This window comes from Atta cephalotes (genome assembly GCF_000143395.1).
Source record: "Atta cephalotes unplaced genomic scaffold scaffold00003, whole genome shotgun sequence".
NCBI classification, from domain to species: Eukaryota; Metazoa; Arthropoda; class Insecta; order Hymenoptera; family Formicidae; genus Atta; species Atta cephalotes.
In genome coordinates this window covers 1,811,975-1,826,571 of record NW_012130067.1, presented here as the reverse complement: position 1 = coordinate 1,826,571, position 14,597 = coordinate 1,811,975, and the positions used below count along the sequence as shown (strand labels likewise).

General features: G+C 34.6%; 1 protein-coding gene across 1 annotated transcript in view; it reads right to left on the bottom strand.

Moving 5' to 3' along the window:
• LOC105625723 overlaps positions 1–7,184 on the bottom strand; it is a 140,744-nt gene extending 133,560 nt beyond the window's left edge. The window contains exon 1 of the mRNA XM_012207046.1: positions 6,991–7,184. Within this exon, the coding sequence (XP_012062436.1) occupies positions 6,991–7,184 (194 nt within the window). The remainder of the gene's footprint in view (positions 1–6,990) is intronic.
• Positions 7,185–14,597: the final 7,413 nt, after the last annotated feature.

Genomic DNA, 14,597 nt, shown 5'->3' with positions numbered 1-14,597 from the left:
GCGTTTTTAGATAATAAGTACGAAAAGGTTATTTTCGCAAAGATTATACTTCAAAGTAACTATATTTCCGTCAAGAAAGTTTTTATATTAAATACTACTAAGAAGAAGAGAAGAAGGGGCATCAAAATTGCCTAAGTTTTTCTGAAGCTCGACTAGCTGCGCGTAAAAAGAATTTCGCAATGCCGAAGTTTTTCGTTTTGCAAGATAGGTCAGCAGGTAACGGTGGAAATCACATTTTGTGCTCTCCGAAAGCATCCTCTCAGAAAGGAGAGGAAACTTGTTTAAATCGTGCCACGCGAGATTAGACCACAAAGCGACCTGGTTTCTTGTCGGTTCTCGCGACAAGAATCGGGATAATCGAGAGCTGCGGCAATTTCCGTTTCCACTTTAACTTATTCGAAACAACGCGAGTCGGTTCACCGCGAATCGATTAAAATTCTCTCAGAAAATTTCTCGTAATGAACGATATGCACACCAAGCTGAAAACGATGTACGAGCGAATTATAAAAGAGTTTTCGCGGCGAAAAACAAAAAATGGAGTTAATGATTCGCGACGCACGATAGAAATTTGCAATGAAAAGAGAATTAAAAAAAATGTTTCTTTTGCGCTTGGTTCGCAAATCTACGACAAAGAAAAGAAAATCTGCAAAGTTGCTCCAGTTTTTGCGATTTATTCAGTTCCCAAGCAAACTCGACCCTGGTCTTCCTTTCACGACGGAAATACATTGGACATTCATCTCCCTATTCTTATCGTTTCTTTTTTCATTTCGTTTCCTCCTTTTTGTCAAAATTGCTGACTGAGTTTTCTCCCAAGACTGAACTTTCATATCTAAAATTGTTATAATCACGTTTGCTAATATAATCAACTGATCGATATTTCCAATTTATTGATTCATATTGATTTTGATTCGGATAATTAAAATTCATTCATTCGTAATTCAATATAATGATCATACACTTTTTCTGAATAAAGAAAAGAAGGATGGGATTGAGAATCTTTTGGATAAACTGATAAGTTTAGCCATTTCTTCATTAACTCTAATTCGTTTGAAACTTCTTAATTCTCATTACGATCCAAGTTTTTAAGTAATTATTCCACCCATCGCTGGAATCCAAAGTTGCACACTTTTTCAGATTCGGGGGGGAGTTTTCTGGACAAGCGAAAAATGGGACGTTCCATAAGGCGGACCAAACTGCGGAAGTGTCTGGAACTGTCAGCTACAAATTTGGGACAAATGACCATTCTTACGTACGGATGAAAATCCGCCTGCGGATTACGTCGGCCAAAATAAATTTCACGTATGCGTTTCCAAATCGTTTCGTTTCGTTTCGCGACGAGCACGGGAAATGATTTCACGTGAACTCAGCTGAAAACGGCGATATCGTGTTGCTACTCGATATATAACCATTGTTGTTGTGCGAACAAATAGCTACACGTTTATACTGATTTTGATCTCTGCCGTGCTACCATGCGATAAAATCGAGGTCAAGCTAATTGAACGGCGTGCAATGAAAATTCGGCGGTCAAGTTTCGATTTTACCAAATTGACGCCATTCTCTCAACAGTCTAAATATTTATCATGTCCTTGTCCAATGTGTATTGTATTGAATTCGCAATTGTGAAACGCTTATGCCTCTCGCAATTTAATTAAAGAGATTCGATAAACGCATTTGTATAATCAGTGTAAAACAATCGCAAGAGATATTCTCGCAAAAGTAGCATAGTAATTGACGCAATATGACGTAATGTATAATTCATTTGGATGATATATACAGAGTGCAATGAAATCTTACAGCAACTCATAAACATACCGCCGATCGCAATCTGCACACTAATTGGTAGTGTTATATCGATCATGGTAGCAGCGGATAGATGCTTGGAATTAAACGTCAAGATTTAGGGCAACAACATGTTAAGTCACGTAGAGTGAGTTTACTTTTATAAGTAAACCTCTGGAAAAGTTTTATATGGCGCATGACGCTCATGAAATTATTTCATTCTTACTGTTTATTAAACAAGGACAAATGATTCTCACAAATTATGAGTGTGAATTGGACTACAACCTATATCATTTATATGATTATATATATATATATATTTGATGAGTTATTATATTAAGAATCTTTTAGACCCGGTTTTTCATTATCTGATTAACTTGTAATTTAGATTAATTAATATCACTTAACTTAACAATATAAAAATAACAATGTAATATGATAACAATGTAAAAATTGTATTTTTCTAGTTATGATTAATCACTAAACTATATATAATAATTTATAATAAATACCAATAATTTTGTACTATAATAACTTTAAAAATTCTTCATTACAAAATCATCAGTTTAGTGATTAGATAGAAAAATAGAATTTTTACTTTATTATCAGGTTAAACACAATCACAGGTTAATCAATAAATGAAAATTGGGTTTAATGGCTTTGAATACTGATAATACAAAAAAATGTTTAATCTTGATATTAAACCATGATATTCTTATGCATTTCGACACTCTGAAATTGAATTCGATGTCCAAATTGCTCCATCACTTTTTTAAGTAAGTTAAACTTTATATCACTCCTTTTAACTTTTTCAGATGCTCTTAAAAAAATTTTCCTACACAAGTTGTTTTGCTGAAAAAAAGGCCATTTAGTAGTGACCAGTATATTAAAAACTAGGTCATAAATGGTTCTAAAAATATTGGAAAATTGAATTATTTTCCATTGGTAAAAAAAAAATTGTGATGGAGCAATTTAAACCTCGGATTCGGTTTCAATGTCAAAATATATAAGAATACCATAGTCTAATTTCCAGGTCAAAAATATTAAATTTTTATGTGTGCTGTGTAATCGTCTGTTGTCGAAATTAGTTTGCTAATGATTAGTTTGTTGGGGAGTCAACTATCGCGAAGGTTCATCTTGGAAACGCTCGGTCAATATCGGCTCGGCAACTCCTCATCGATATTTCGACAATTCCTCACCTCGATTTGGTATCCAGCGTACAAAGTAGGAGCAGATCGATCGTACGATCGATATCCCTGCGCGACGCGAACTGAAGGAATTTACTTCAATCGATCGACTGTCCGTGCAGGTCGACACTCGCGGCGAGCACACGAATCGGTGTGTATTGCACGCGCGTGCACACGAGACACGCGTGTATGTCATACACGACTAATATTCACTTTCACCCCACGAACGTACAATTCGCAGCCTGCGATGTGAAATAACGTCGTTAGCAGGACACGACATACGGGGGAGAGAAAAAAAAAGGGAAGTGTCGAACGTGTAACAAGAAATTGCAAATAAAAGAAAGCATCGTTAGATGCTATTAAAACGGAATATTTGTACTATAACGGAAGAAATGTCATTCTAATTAAATAAATAAATTACGAAAACCAAACAGCTAGGCTATGTTACGAGCAATTCGTGAAAGAAACTTGCATGAAAGAAACGTGGCTGGATTGTTATTTCAAAAGTTGTCAATAATTTACCAGTGATATCGTGTAACTATTACAGAAATTATAGCTGGCATTTCTATCATGTGAACAATTTTATACAATGGATAATAATCATATATAAATATTTAATGCCGGAATTGAGAGGACAGTCGCATCAAATTAAAACTGATAAAGCTCAATTATATTTAATTTTCCGATAGAATCTTTTATCGGAACGTACCGATGAACTTTCCGTATTCAATGTATGAATCGAATATTCCATATTATAAGTTTGCTAATTTAAATACGGAAGCTCGTCATTTGCGATAATGATGTAATAGTTATTAGTAACTATCTAAATTTGAAGCTTTTATAGTTGAAGATGAAAATTACTTTAATCTTCGATAGCGAGCTCGATGCACAATACAACGATATTAATCAGAGTTCTTATAGTGAAACACGGCAAGCTTGCTCGAAATGATGTATTATTTGGGCCGCGCGAAATGGCGAAAGAGAGTTGCAGGTATTGTATCATATTGCCACGTGTAGATAATAGACTGTGAATGGACAAGTTGAAACGCGAACAAAGCTCTTTCGCTGGTTAAATATTCCTCTTGACGCGAAGACAACTAGGAAGAAAGCTCCATTTCCACATTTCCCGTTCACATGCTTTGGATTTACGTTCGCGAAGATACTTTACGATAAAATAAATTTCGTTTCTCTCTGAATTTGCGAAAACTTTTATCTCTTGAGGTAGAACAGACGTGGTGCAAGCGACATTAGACAACTCTGTCAAGTTTCTGAGCTTGCAAATGATTTCCCTCGAGTACTTTTTCTTATCCTAGACTAAGATCCTAGACTGAACAAATGAAAAACTAAGGAGATGAAATTTATTTTAAAACAAATGTGAACGTACTTTGAAATAACATTAATTAAATATATGTTTTTCTCTTCGTTACGATTTGTACGTAACACAGCTGCTTTAAAGCTTAACTTTCCAGTATCGAAGTGACGTAACGATCGTGTTAAGTACATAATTTTTACCGAAGAAAGTTGTATTATTAAAATAATTTTATCTTCTTAAATTATTATTACCTAACGTAAAAATATTTATGCAGACTGGAATAAATATCAACAAGAATGGCATTTTTTTGGTTTAATCGAAAACATTTTTCTCAGTGTAGATGAAAAGAATCATGTTAGGATCATTCTACATATTTTAACTCTATGCAATTTCAACTCTATTTTTAGATCGTTGTCTAAAAATGTCACTTCGGCACTTGGACAGCTTTCCAGAGGCAGTCGCGAAAAACAAGCACAGCAGAAAAAGGGGGAAAAAATGTCTCGAACCGAAGTCGAAGGGAAACGCACAAAGGGAGCAGTTTACCGAAGAAGAAGCATTTACGCGAGAGGCATTAACTGCAATATAATCGGTCACGCACGGCAGGGTGGACAGTCGTTCACAGACATCCGTATCGCACGAGAGTTCCTGCGGAACTGACAGCATTTCCGTACGGCAACGTAAAAATCACGAGACTTCCACCTCTTCCCACCCTCTCCCATCCCCTCCGTTCCGGCCGCCGGTCACATGACCTTTTGCCTCCCGCCAGCGAGGATGCATTCTCGCCCTTCGCCACCCGTCTGTCCGCGCAGCCCCCAGGTCCATGACGCCCCTTTCGTGCTCGTCCCGAAAATGCTCGCAAAATCCTCGCCGCGCCGGTAGCGTTTGTGGTCCAACATTCCGTTCATGTTCCCTCGCGATTGGTTTAAGCAAAACGACGACTAAGAGGAAATTGTACCTCAAACCGATAACCTGTGAACGTTTCTGGTTTTGTTGAAACCGAAAATTGTTTAGGAAGCAGAAATAGACAACAGCGTAAATGTACTGTTGTAAGAGGTACGAAAATGAAGTTGTAAAATGACTGCGGCAGTTCACGAAACAAGACTTTGAGCGAAATTCTTATATAATCCTAATTCCACTCTCGTACTTTTTTGTCAAGTTGAGATGATATCAATGACATCATACAACAATAGATCGCAGAGATGACATTATTGATGATATCGTAATATAAGATTTAAGATTCTAAATATATGAAGGGTTTAAGTAATATATAGTATATGAACACAATTGACATTTTTAATGAGACTTCACTAAATAAGATTTTGAGATTTTAAAATTTTTTAATGATATAATTTTAATCTTATTATTTTTGTACATCTTTTTATATCAAATAAAGATATAATATCGTATAGAAAGACATCAAATAGTATATAAAGATAATATTACATCATCTTAAGAAATTCAAGATTTTAAATTATACATATAGATGTTGAGAAGCGAGTACGAATACGATATCAATAACTCATAGCGTCAAGAAGTGATTTGAACCTATCACTTTGAGTTTCCCAACTTCGATTATCCTTAGAGAACTTGAATCTCTGTGCATATTATGTAATGAAATCAAATTCGAAGGCATTATTCTATTGAAATTATTCAGTTCCATCGACATTATCTAAGATCAGACATATATAATAATGTACACATTGGAAAACTAGTCAAAATTTTGAAAAAAATTAATTTTTTCGTATGAATTATTTGTTAAAACGGCCTTAAATCGAATTAAAAAATTTTTTTTAACTTGGTTACATTAAAATTAGATCTTCAGGAGTTAAGACGACTGTTCCTACGGCAATGACTTATATACACCTCGCTTATATGTCTCGCTTATCAGGCTTCTTAGGGCATACATACATGAAAAATATTCACTCCTCTACACAAACGAGATTATACCGTGCATTTCGGTAGACGAAGGACGAGACATCCCGAAACGTCATTTCACATGCAACATAAGAACAGTCATAAATCATTCGTTTATTACGGAAACGACTGTTTACCGAATAAACGCAGACAGCTCGGGTAAATAACGGTCACACGGTAAATCTTCAGCTCGGCTTCGTGTATCTGCGATAATTGCGACACGTATGCTCTCGAGATGTGCTCTTGACGCGCTAGAGAGTTTACATTAAATTTGACCCGCCTGTTTGCCGCTAAAACATCATATATTCTCAATAGACCTCGAACTGCCACGTTATATTTCACATTTTGAAGATATTGTGCGATGATAATTCACATGTTTTAATTTGCTCGCCGGATATATATAAATCTACATGAAAAAAAACCGATTTTGCTGAAGTATCTAAAAATTTAGCTACATAGATAGCTAGATAGATACAAATCTGAAAATAATTTTGTTCGCCATCAAAACATAGGAATCTCAAGCGTAATGAGCAATGCTGCAAAAAGTTTTGACATTTTAGCAACAAGACATTTTGAACGTTCTACATATTTGTGATTCAACAAAATTATTTTCAGCTTTGTACTTAGCTGAAATACAATAAAATCGTCCTTTTTGTATTCCTCTCACCTTATGGTGTTATTAAGATTGCAGGAAAGATTTAATTTCGATCATAATAATCTTCTTTTCCACGATCGCAATTTTATAAAAAATTTTCAAAAGATTCGGAATTGGTTCCAAGTTATCGACCAAAATCTCACCTGCCACTTCCGGGAGTCCTCACGACGTCGTAGCGAACACTGGGCTTCCTGCGACGATCTCTTGGACTTCTCAGGACTTCCCTGCCGTTTCTGAACGTTTCTTGAACGATATCGCGCGGGTGGGTGTGAGTCTTTAGCGGTTGATACGCTTCGGTGATCGCGCAGACGCCGATGCAGCCGCAGCACTTGGACATCACGCTCAACTCTTTCAACCCGTCGATCGAATCCGCGTCTCCCGCAATGTTCAGTCCTTTTTTCACCGTTGCTGCTTTTCTACCGCTATACCATCGCAATCCCCCGAACCGCTTTACTTTCCAGTACACCAGGGCTCTGGTATCGACATCGTCTGCACGTCGTATCGCTTGTAAGAGGAAAAACACGAGGCGCAACTTTTGCGCTGCTCTTTGGCGAGAAAGCACGTCCGCCGATATAGAAGGTTCGAATGAAATACATTCGACGGTTTAGAACAGGCACGGTGCCGCCGGTCCCGCACGGCCAGTATAGGTTAGATATATGTATGTATAAGAAACCATACGAATCGGAAAAGCCCGTGATCTATCGCGCGCGTGCTCTTTACGTGAACGAACTCCCGATAGCGTGGTGAAGTCACGGAATATTCTCTCAGCGCGCTTAAATATATATATATATATATATATATATATATACGCTACCATGAGGAAGCCACTTGAGATGAAAAGTTGAAATGATTTTTGAATATAGATCTCCATGCTCTCCATGCAATCTGCGCGTCAACATTTTATTTAAAGCGGATATGAGAGAGCGAATTCAATTTCGAACGCCGTAAATATGGAGTTTTTTGTGACTGAAGTATACACTTTTGGAACTTAAAGTGCGATAGGTATACGTGTTTAATATTTGAGAAAGCAAGAAAGAATTCTCTAGTATAGTTTAGAGGAGGAACAAAAAATAGACCAATAAGGATTCTTGTGTTTTTTGTCGCCATCATGAATAAGAATAATGGAAATTATTTTTCCACATGCACACTCCTCAATGGTCTCAATCGACACTAGAAATTCTATAATATGATAAAGTCTGATAAATTTTGTCAAAATACGAATGAGAAAGAAGAGTCTTTTTTTATATGCTATCTCTTCTAATTTATGCTATCTTACTATTCTAACTTATTAAAGAACAAAAATGTCAATTAAAAGTTTGTTATCTGGTGCCCGACACTATTAGAGTCTCTAGTCAATTCTAATTGATCCTTAGAAGATAGAGTCTAACTACAAATGTATATACAGAGAGAATTTTTTCTTAGAGTTCACCTTGAAAATATGGTAATTCCACAACATTTCGAAGAATTTTATATAAATTTCTCTCATTTAGTAATAAAACTACAATAAAATAATAAGTTTGATTAATTTTATTGAAGTGCAAGTAAACATTTTTTAAATATTGTATTGTATCACAAAAAATACCATATTTTCAGAGTAAATTATAAACGATAATTCCATCCGTGTACAAATCTTCTATGAATGTATGTGTGAATTTGATATAAATATATATGTAAATCTGATATACGTGTTCTTTGAATGCGTGTCACACTTTTGCTACTACCATTTTGAGAAGATTTTAGAATTGATCAATGAAAACAATCACGATGAAAGACCAGACTCTTATTTTCTAGAGACACTATCATTCATTCGTCATTAACTAAAAGTAATACATCAATGTTTCTATTTATACTGAACAATGTAATTGTTACATTTATATCATCGAGTGCGAAATTACATTGAAGTTAAGTTCCATTGTGGATTGATTTTAATCATTAAAAGATCCTCTAAGATGCAACGAATCGATAATGACAAAATAAAAGTGAGACATACATTAAATATAGGTGAAGTAACGATCAGGTTTCAAAGTCAAGCATTTTGAAGTTGAGCGATTTAGGCACGTTTGGATTGGCATACCTCGACCGTACTCGAGATTCGGAGAAGCGCGAGACAAAACCAAGAGAGCGCGAAAGGACCGATCGGAATGTGCGCAGAGACGTGTATCGCACGAGCACGAAACAATGCCGGAATTGAACTGGTTGCGTATCCGTCTGTAGGAATTGCTGGCACGTACACCGGGAATGTCTTTTCAGTTACAAACGCCGTAATTTTACCGATCCCCGATCCCCGCGTCGTGCTTCTTAATAATTGTTCGGCAATTTTTAATATTCAGCTCGCCCTGGGTGTGTTGTAGCACTGACGGTTCACCGCTACGTGACGATGTTCGATCGCGCGTGTCCTACTCGCAATGAGGTTCCTGAGGTTGTATCGAGAATGGCAATGTCCCACGGTAGTTAAAATTCATTCGATCCTACGAAAATCCCAAACGAGAACAATACGAAAATAGCTTCGGAAAATAGCTTCTGTTTAAAAAAAAAAAAAAATTATCAATTATTGTCTGCTGAGATTCTACATTGAAATGAGAAAAATGCGATTGAAAATGGAAGAATCAGAAAATTCTGATTATATTTCAATCAGAATTCTAATTATCGTAATTAAAATTCTAGTAGATTTTCTTCAGAAAATTTTCATTCGTCTATTTTCAATCAGAATTTCAATTAATACAATCAGACTATTTTTTTTTTTCAGTGTATATTCCATCATATTTTGATAAAAAATTATTATTTACCTTAACTATCAATTTTTTCATAAAAATTTAAGTACTATCGATAAAAAAATATTCTCTATTTTATTTAAAAAAAATAATAATGTTTATATTATTGTTGTTATTAATTTTTGTCCCGATGCTGTTTTCATTCGATTTATTTTCTGTTTCGGTTAAAATTTCGGAAACTGTTCGACCGAACGCACCTCGCGTTACGCGTTATATGTCGAAGAACGATTGAAAATTCGCGAGTTCCCTCCGTCCGCGATGAACGCTTGGGATGATACTGAGAGGAGTTCTTGCCGAAGGGCGAAGATGAAGAAGAAATAGAAGAAGAGTCAAAGAGTGGAGAGGAGCGCGTGTCCTCCGTCTGTGCGTCAGCGGTGCGTGACGCATAGCGATTTAAATAAGCATACAATATTTTCTTAACAAGAAACGGCGTATTCTCACAATTATTTGACGTAAACGCGAAAGCTTATCATTTTCCCAAAAAAAAAAAAAAATTAAGCAATATTAAACGATTAGATTATCTTTCATTCAGAGATAAAAATATTGATCAATATTGGAGTCAGTTTCTTGCGAATCTGTTTTTATTCACTGTAGAACGTTTGCGTGATTCTCGGAATATTTCGAGCATACGCGGAAATGGTCTGTCAATCCACCGAATGTTACGCCAATGTGTCGACCGTACGATTGCATCGTATAAGAATATTCATCGGCATATACCGCGAGAACGCGTTTGCTCGACACACGCATCGCTGTAGTCTGCAAACCAAGCGGATCAACAACCGGACGTGGCTGTGGACTGCAGCTTCTTTTGCGTTTCGTCTGCTCCTTGTCGAGCGCATGGCAAGCACGATGCACGCGGAAGATTTAACGCGCCTCGCTTGATCGCTCGTTTGTGCGAGAGAACAAATTGAGGAAGTAACTTTTTTTTCGCAAAAGGAAGCAAGACTGGTTATGTTTTAATTGATGTAATTAATAAGATATAATTATCTAGATAAATAATTAATCATATATCGATACCAGAATTCAAGTGAAATAAAAGAGTGGAATTCAAGAGCAGACTGAGCAAAAATGCTGTTATTAATGACGGAGCGTTTTTCTTGCAGCAGACACCGGATAAGCTCCAGGCGAGGCTCCAGACGAAAAATGGCAATGGCCGTTAATGCGCTGCGAACGGGGGAGTAAATTACGGAAAAGGGTGGCGGTTCGGAATCGACATGTTGGGCAAACTTGGAGCGCCGAAAACTAGAGATCCTAAAGTGAGAGAGATTGCTCATCCCGTTTACACAACTTCTGTTTGGTACGCCATATTTTTTAGGATCTGCTCAAAATAGAATGAGATACATGGATATCTCTTTCTATCTCCACACTGAAAAAAAATACTAAATTTTAATAAATACTTTTTTAAACGTATGAAATAAATGTAAACATACATTTATTTGATACGAAAAATAGTAATTTGATTTAACTATTATTTTTTTTATTGAATAAATATCTATTTTTATTGAATAAATATCTATTGTGAGCAAATGTTTACTTAGTATATTGTATTATTCAAATAAATATTATTAAGATTTAGTGTATAATAATTTTTTTTCGCATAAATTATCTCATTCTATCTTAAGTACATCCTGAAAAATATGGCAGACTATAAATGTATGTAAACGATGTCAAATCTCTTACACGAAGATCTCTTCCGAAAAACAGACACGTGCGCGCCATAAGGGCGACGATCTCACGCCTCGCAAATCCGGATCTCGTTTTCATCCGCCATTCTCTACTGCAAAACGTTTGCTAATCTGTCGCGCACCGGGCTGCTGAAATAACGGAGTGCGCGTGCAAAGCCCGTGTACAGAATCAGTGCAAAGCCGTGACGCTCGGATTTTAATAGATAGCTTCTGCACTTCGCTAGATCGATTATAAATCACGTTGGAGAATTAAATCTCATGATTTGCCACAATTACCCAAGCGTGATGGATCACGTAACGGACAGAGTAATGCATGGTACATATACTGAGAGCGATGTGTATGTATATAAAGTGCGCTTCGCTGCAAATCGCGGAAATACGAAGGGCGATGAGAGTGAGATACGACTGGAGTTTATTTCCCTAACGTGCACATCTTGCTCTACTACATCTCTTCGCGACATATATCTTCTGTCAGTTTTTTGACATGAGATATGAAAATATCTCTCTGTAATCTTCTCTGTCTCTTTATTAGATTACTATATTTACATCAAGTTATCATTTATGTGAACTTGAAATATCCTTCCTTGGATGTAATTCTTCATTGTATTGTAGTTTACGCTCAAAATTAAAATTAAGAGCTCAAGTAAAAGAAGATTTGATGATGTAAAAATAAGCGTAAGACGGTAATATAACATTTAGCGATTTCAAAGTCAGATTACGAAAGCTATGTTTATATAGCAAAAGAAAAATGTCAAGCTTATCAATACAATAAGTACCGAGTTTAAACTCATTTAAAGAAGATTATTCTATTGGCAAATGTATATTTAGAGATCCACAATTACTATACAATATTAAAATAGCGTACACTGGAAAACAATTAAATTTAGAAAAGTCGTGACTTCGAATGCGAATATTTTTTTGTTTGAGATTAGATTCATAATTATATTTATATTAATCTATCAACTACTTTCAGCCAATTTGTTGATTTTTTTTCTCTCTTAAATGAAGTAATTAAGCTGTCAACTTGTATAAATAAAAAGTAATTACTTCTTAAAGAGAAAGTTGAACGTAAAAGAGTACCGAGCGGAATTAATGTATAATATTAGCTACTATGTTAAGAATTATAAAACTAATTGAGTAAAGATCAGTATCAATTAAACTGTGAAAATTAATAAAAGATAACAATGCATGTGTAATTTATTTACATGCGCATTTACAGACAAGCGAGCGGACTTTACGCGATCCTACAAGACAACACTAATCGTTTATAATTGACAATTTATTGTTCCTCGATACTCGCTTTAATATTTCATATTAGATTTTTAAAACGGTAAAAAATGCTCGTATATTTTCTTAAAAATTAACACAATGTCATTGTGCCTTATTTCGAGCTATAATTAAATTAACTTTAGAATAATATAATTTAATTAATATAATTAATTAATATAATTAACAAACGATTTCGGCGATGTTAAAGAACATCGCAATAATATAAAATTAGATCATTCCAAATATTCAATAATCTCGCAACATATCACAGAAACTAATCATGACTTTGGGAAAAAGTTAGTATTCTTGATTTTGAAAAGAATTATCGTAAAAGAAATATTTCTAAAATGATACATATTAAAGAACAAAAAAATGGTGTAAATTTAATGAAAAATACTGAGTTTATACGAGAACATAAATGGTCACAGTTTTGAACAGACTTTTTTTACATTCAATTTTATTGAATTACTTTTATTTGACCTACACTTCACATTAGTTAATTTTTTCAAACGACAGTCAGTATCTTTATTATACTTAACCGGATCTTTGAGAGTTTAGATTACAATATTTTATATAAATTAAGTTATTATTTGATTCTATATCTCTTATTCACACTAATAATATATTATCTTAATAAATCTATTTGTTTTACAGAATAAAATATCATCACAAAGATATACATCATAAAATATTCGTAATTAAAGAATTCTCAAATCGTTTGATACAAGTCTGTGACAAACTGGATTCTCGATCTCAACCGAGGAATTTGGCAAATCTATCTTATCGATAAACATAATTAATCTACTGAAATATTCAAATGTTCCTAGCTTATTATCTTATTGACGTTCGTTTTTTTATATTTTTTTTAACACTTCACTTGATGGTTTTTAAATTTTCATTGTATCCGCACTGAAGAAGGCTTTGTAAGCCGAAACGTTGTTTGTTAATTATATTAATCTAAAGTTAATTTAAATAAGTGATATTGTGTTAATTTTGTAGATTTTTAAATCCTAATTAATCTTCAGGATACACTATTAAAGTATTATTGCACGCTAGCAAAATGTTTTTTTTCTTACACAGATCAAAGAGACATAAAATGATTATAAAATCGATATCGTTTTCCGATCTGCGCCGTCTTTCTGTACAATAAATTTCACCTAATGGCCGCATAGGCGCGTAATCCGTTTACTTCGAGAAAGCTCTTCCGTTTGAGACGGCAAATTTATTAAAGACAAAGATATCTCAAAAGAGATGGTCGAAGATAGTCTGGAAGCTAAATCATCCAGTGCAAGCACTTGGTGCACTCGCGCATCACAAATTCTCTTTCCGCTTAGATTCTCTTCTTCGACTTCTGACAAAACCTGTAATTACTTTTTTTCGTACGCGCCATTTAATCGGAAAATCAAAAGTCAATCGAGGGAGGCTACAACCGTTCGCTCTATTCAGTGTGTTAAGTGCATACGTGTTTCTGTATTAATTGTATTAAAAAGTTAACTAGTGAAAGAGAGCTTGTTGCGAGAATGTATTATATGATGTAAATGAGACTCTCAATGAGCGAACTTGTAATGAATTAAAACTGATTAAAAACTGTTTTTATCTCTTACACTATGACAGTACAAAGTATGCATTGTGCATGCTTGTTATTTTATTAGATTAAATATTATTATATTGCGATATATACAGGATAAATTAATACGATCATTAATATTACATTAGCCAAAATATACAGAATGAGATAATGTGATCGCCTCAAGTCATTTTAAAATATTTGTTGTTACACAAAAAGAATAAAATGTTGTGCAGAAGTTAAAAATTTTCTGCATAGTTGCATAGATAAAAAGTGAATATTGGTTTTTTAATACAACATATAATGTTTACATCCTTATTTTAAAAACTAACGCAACTTGTAAAAAAATAAAGTTTCTCGGGAAAAGAGAAAAATCATTTTTCAGCTTAATAAAAAATTATTGACTAATCAAATAACATCAGCAAAAAGAATATCCTTTTGACATAATCAAATATCAC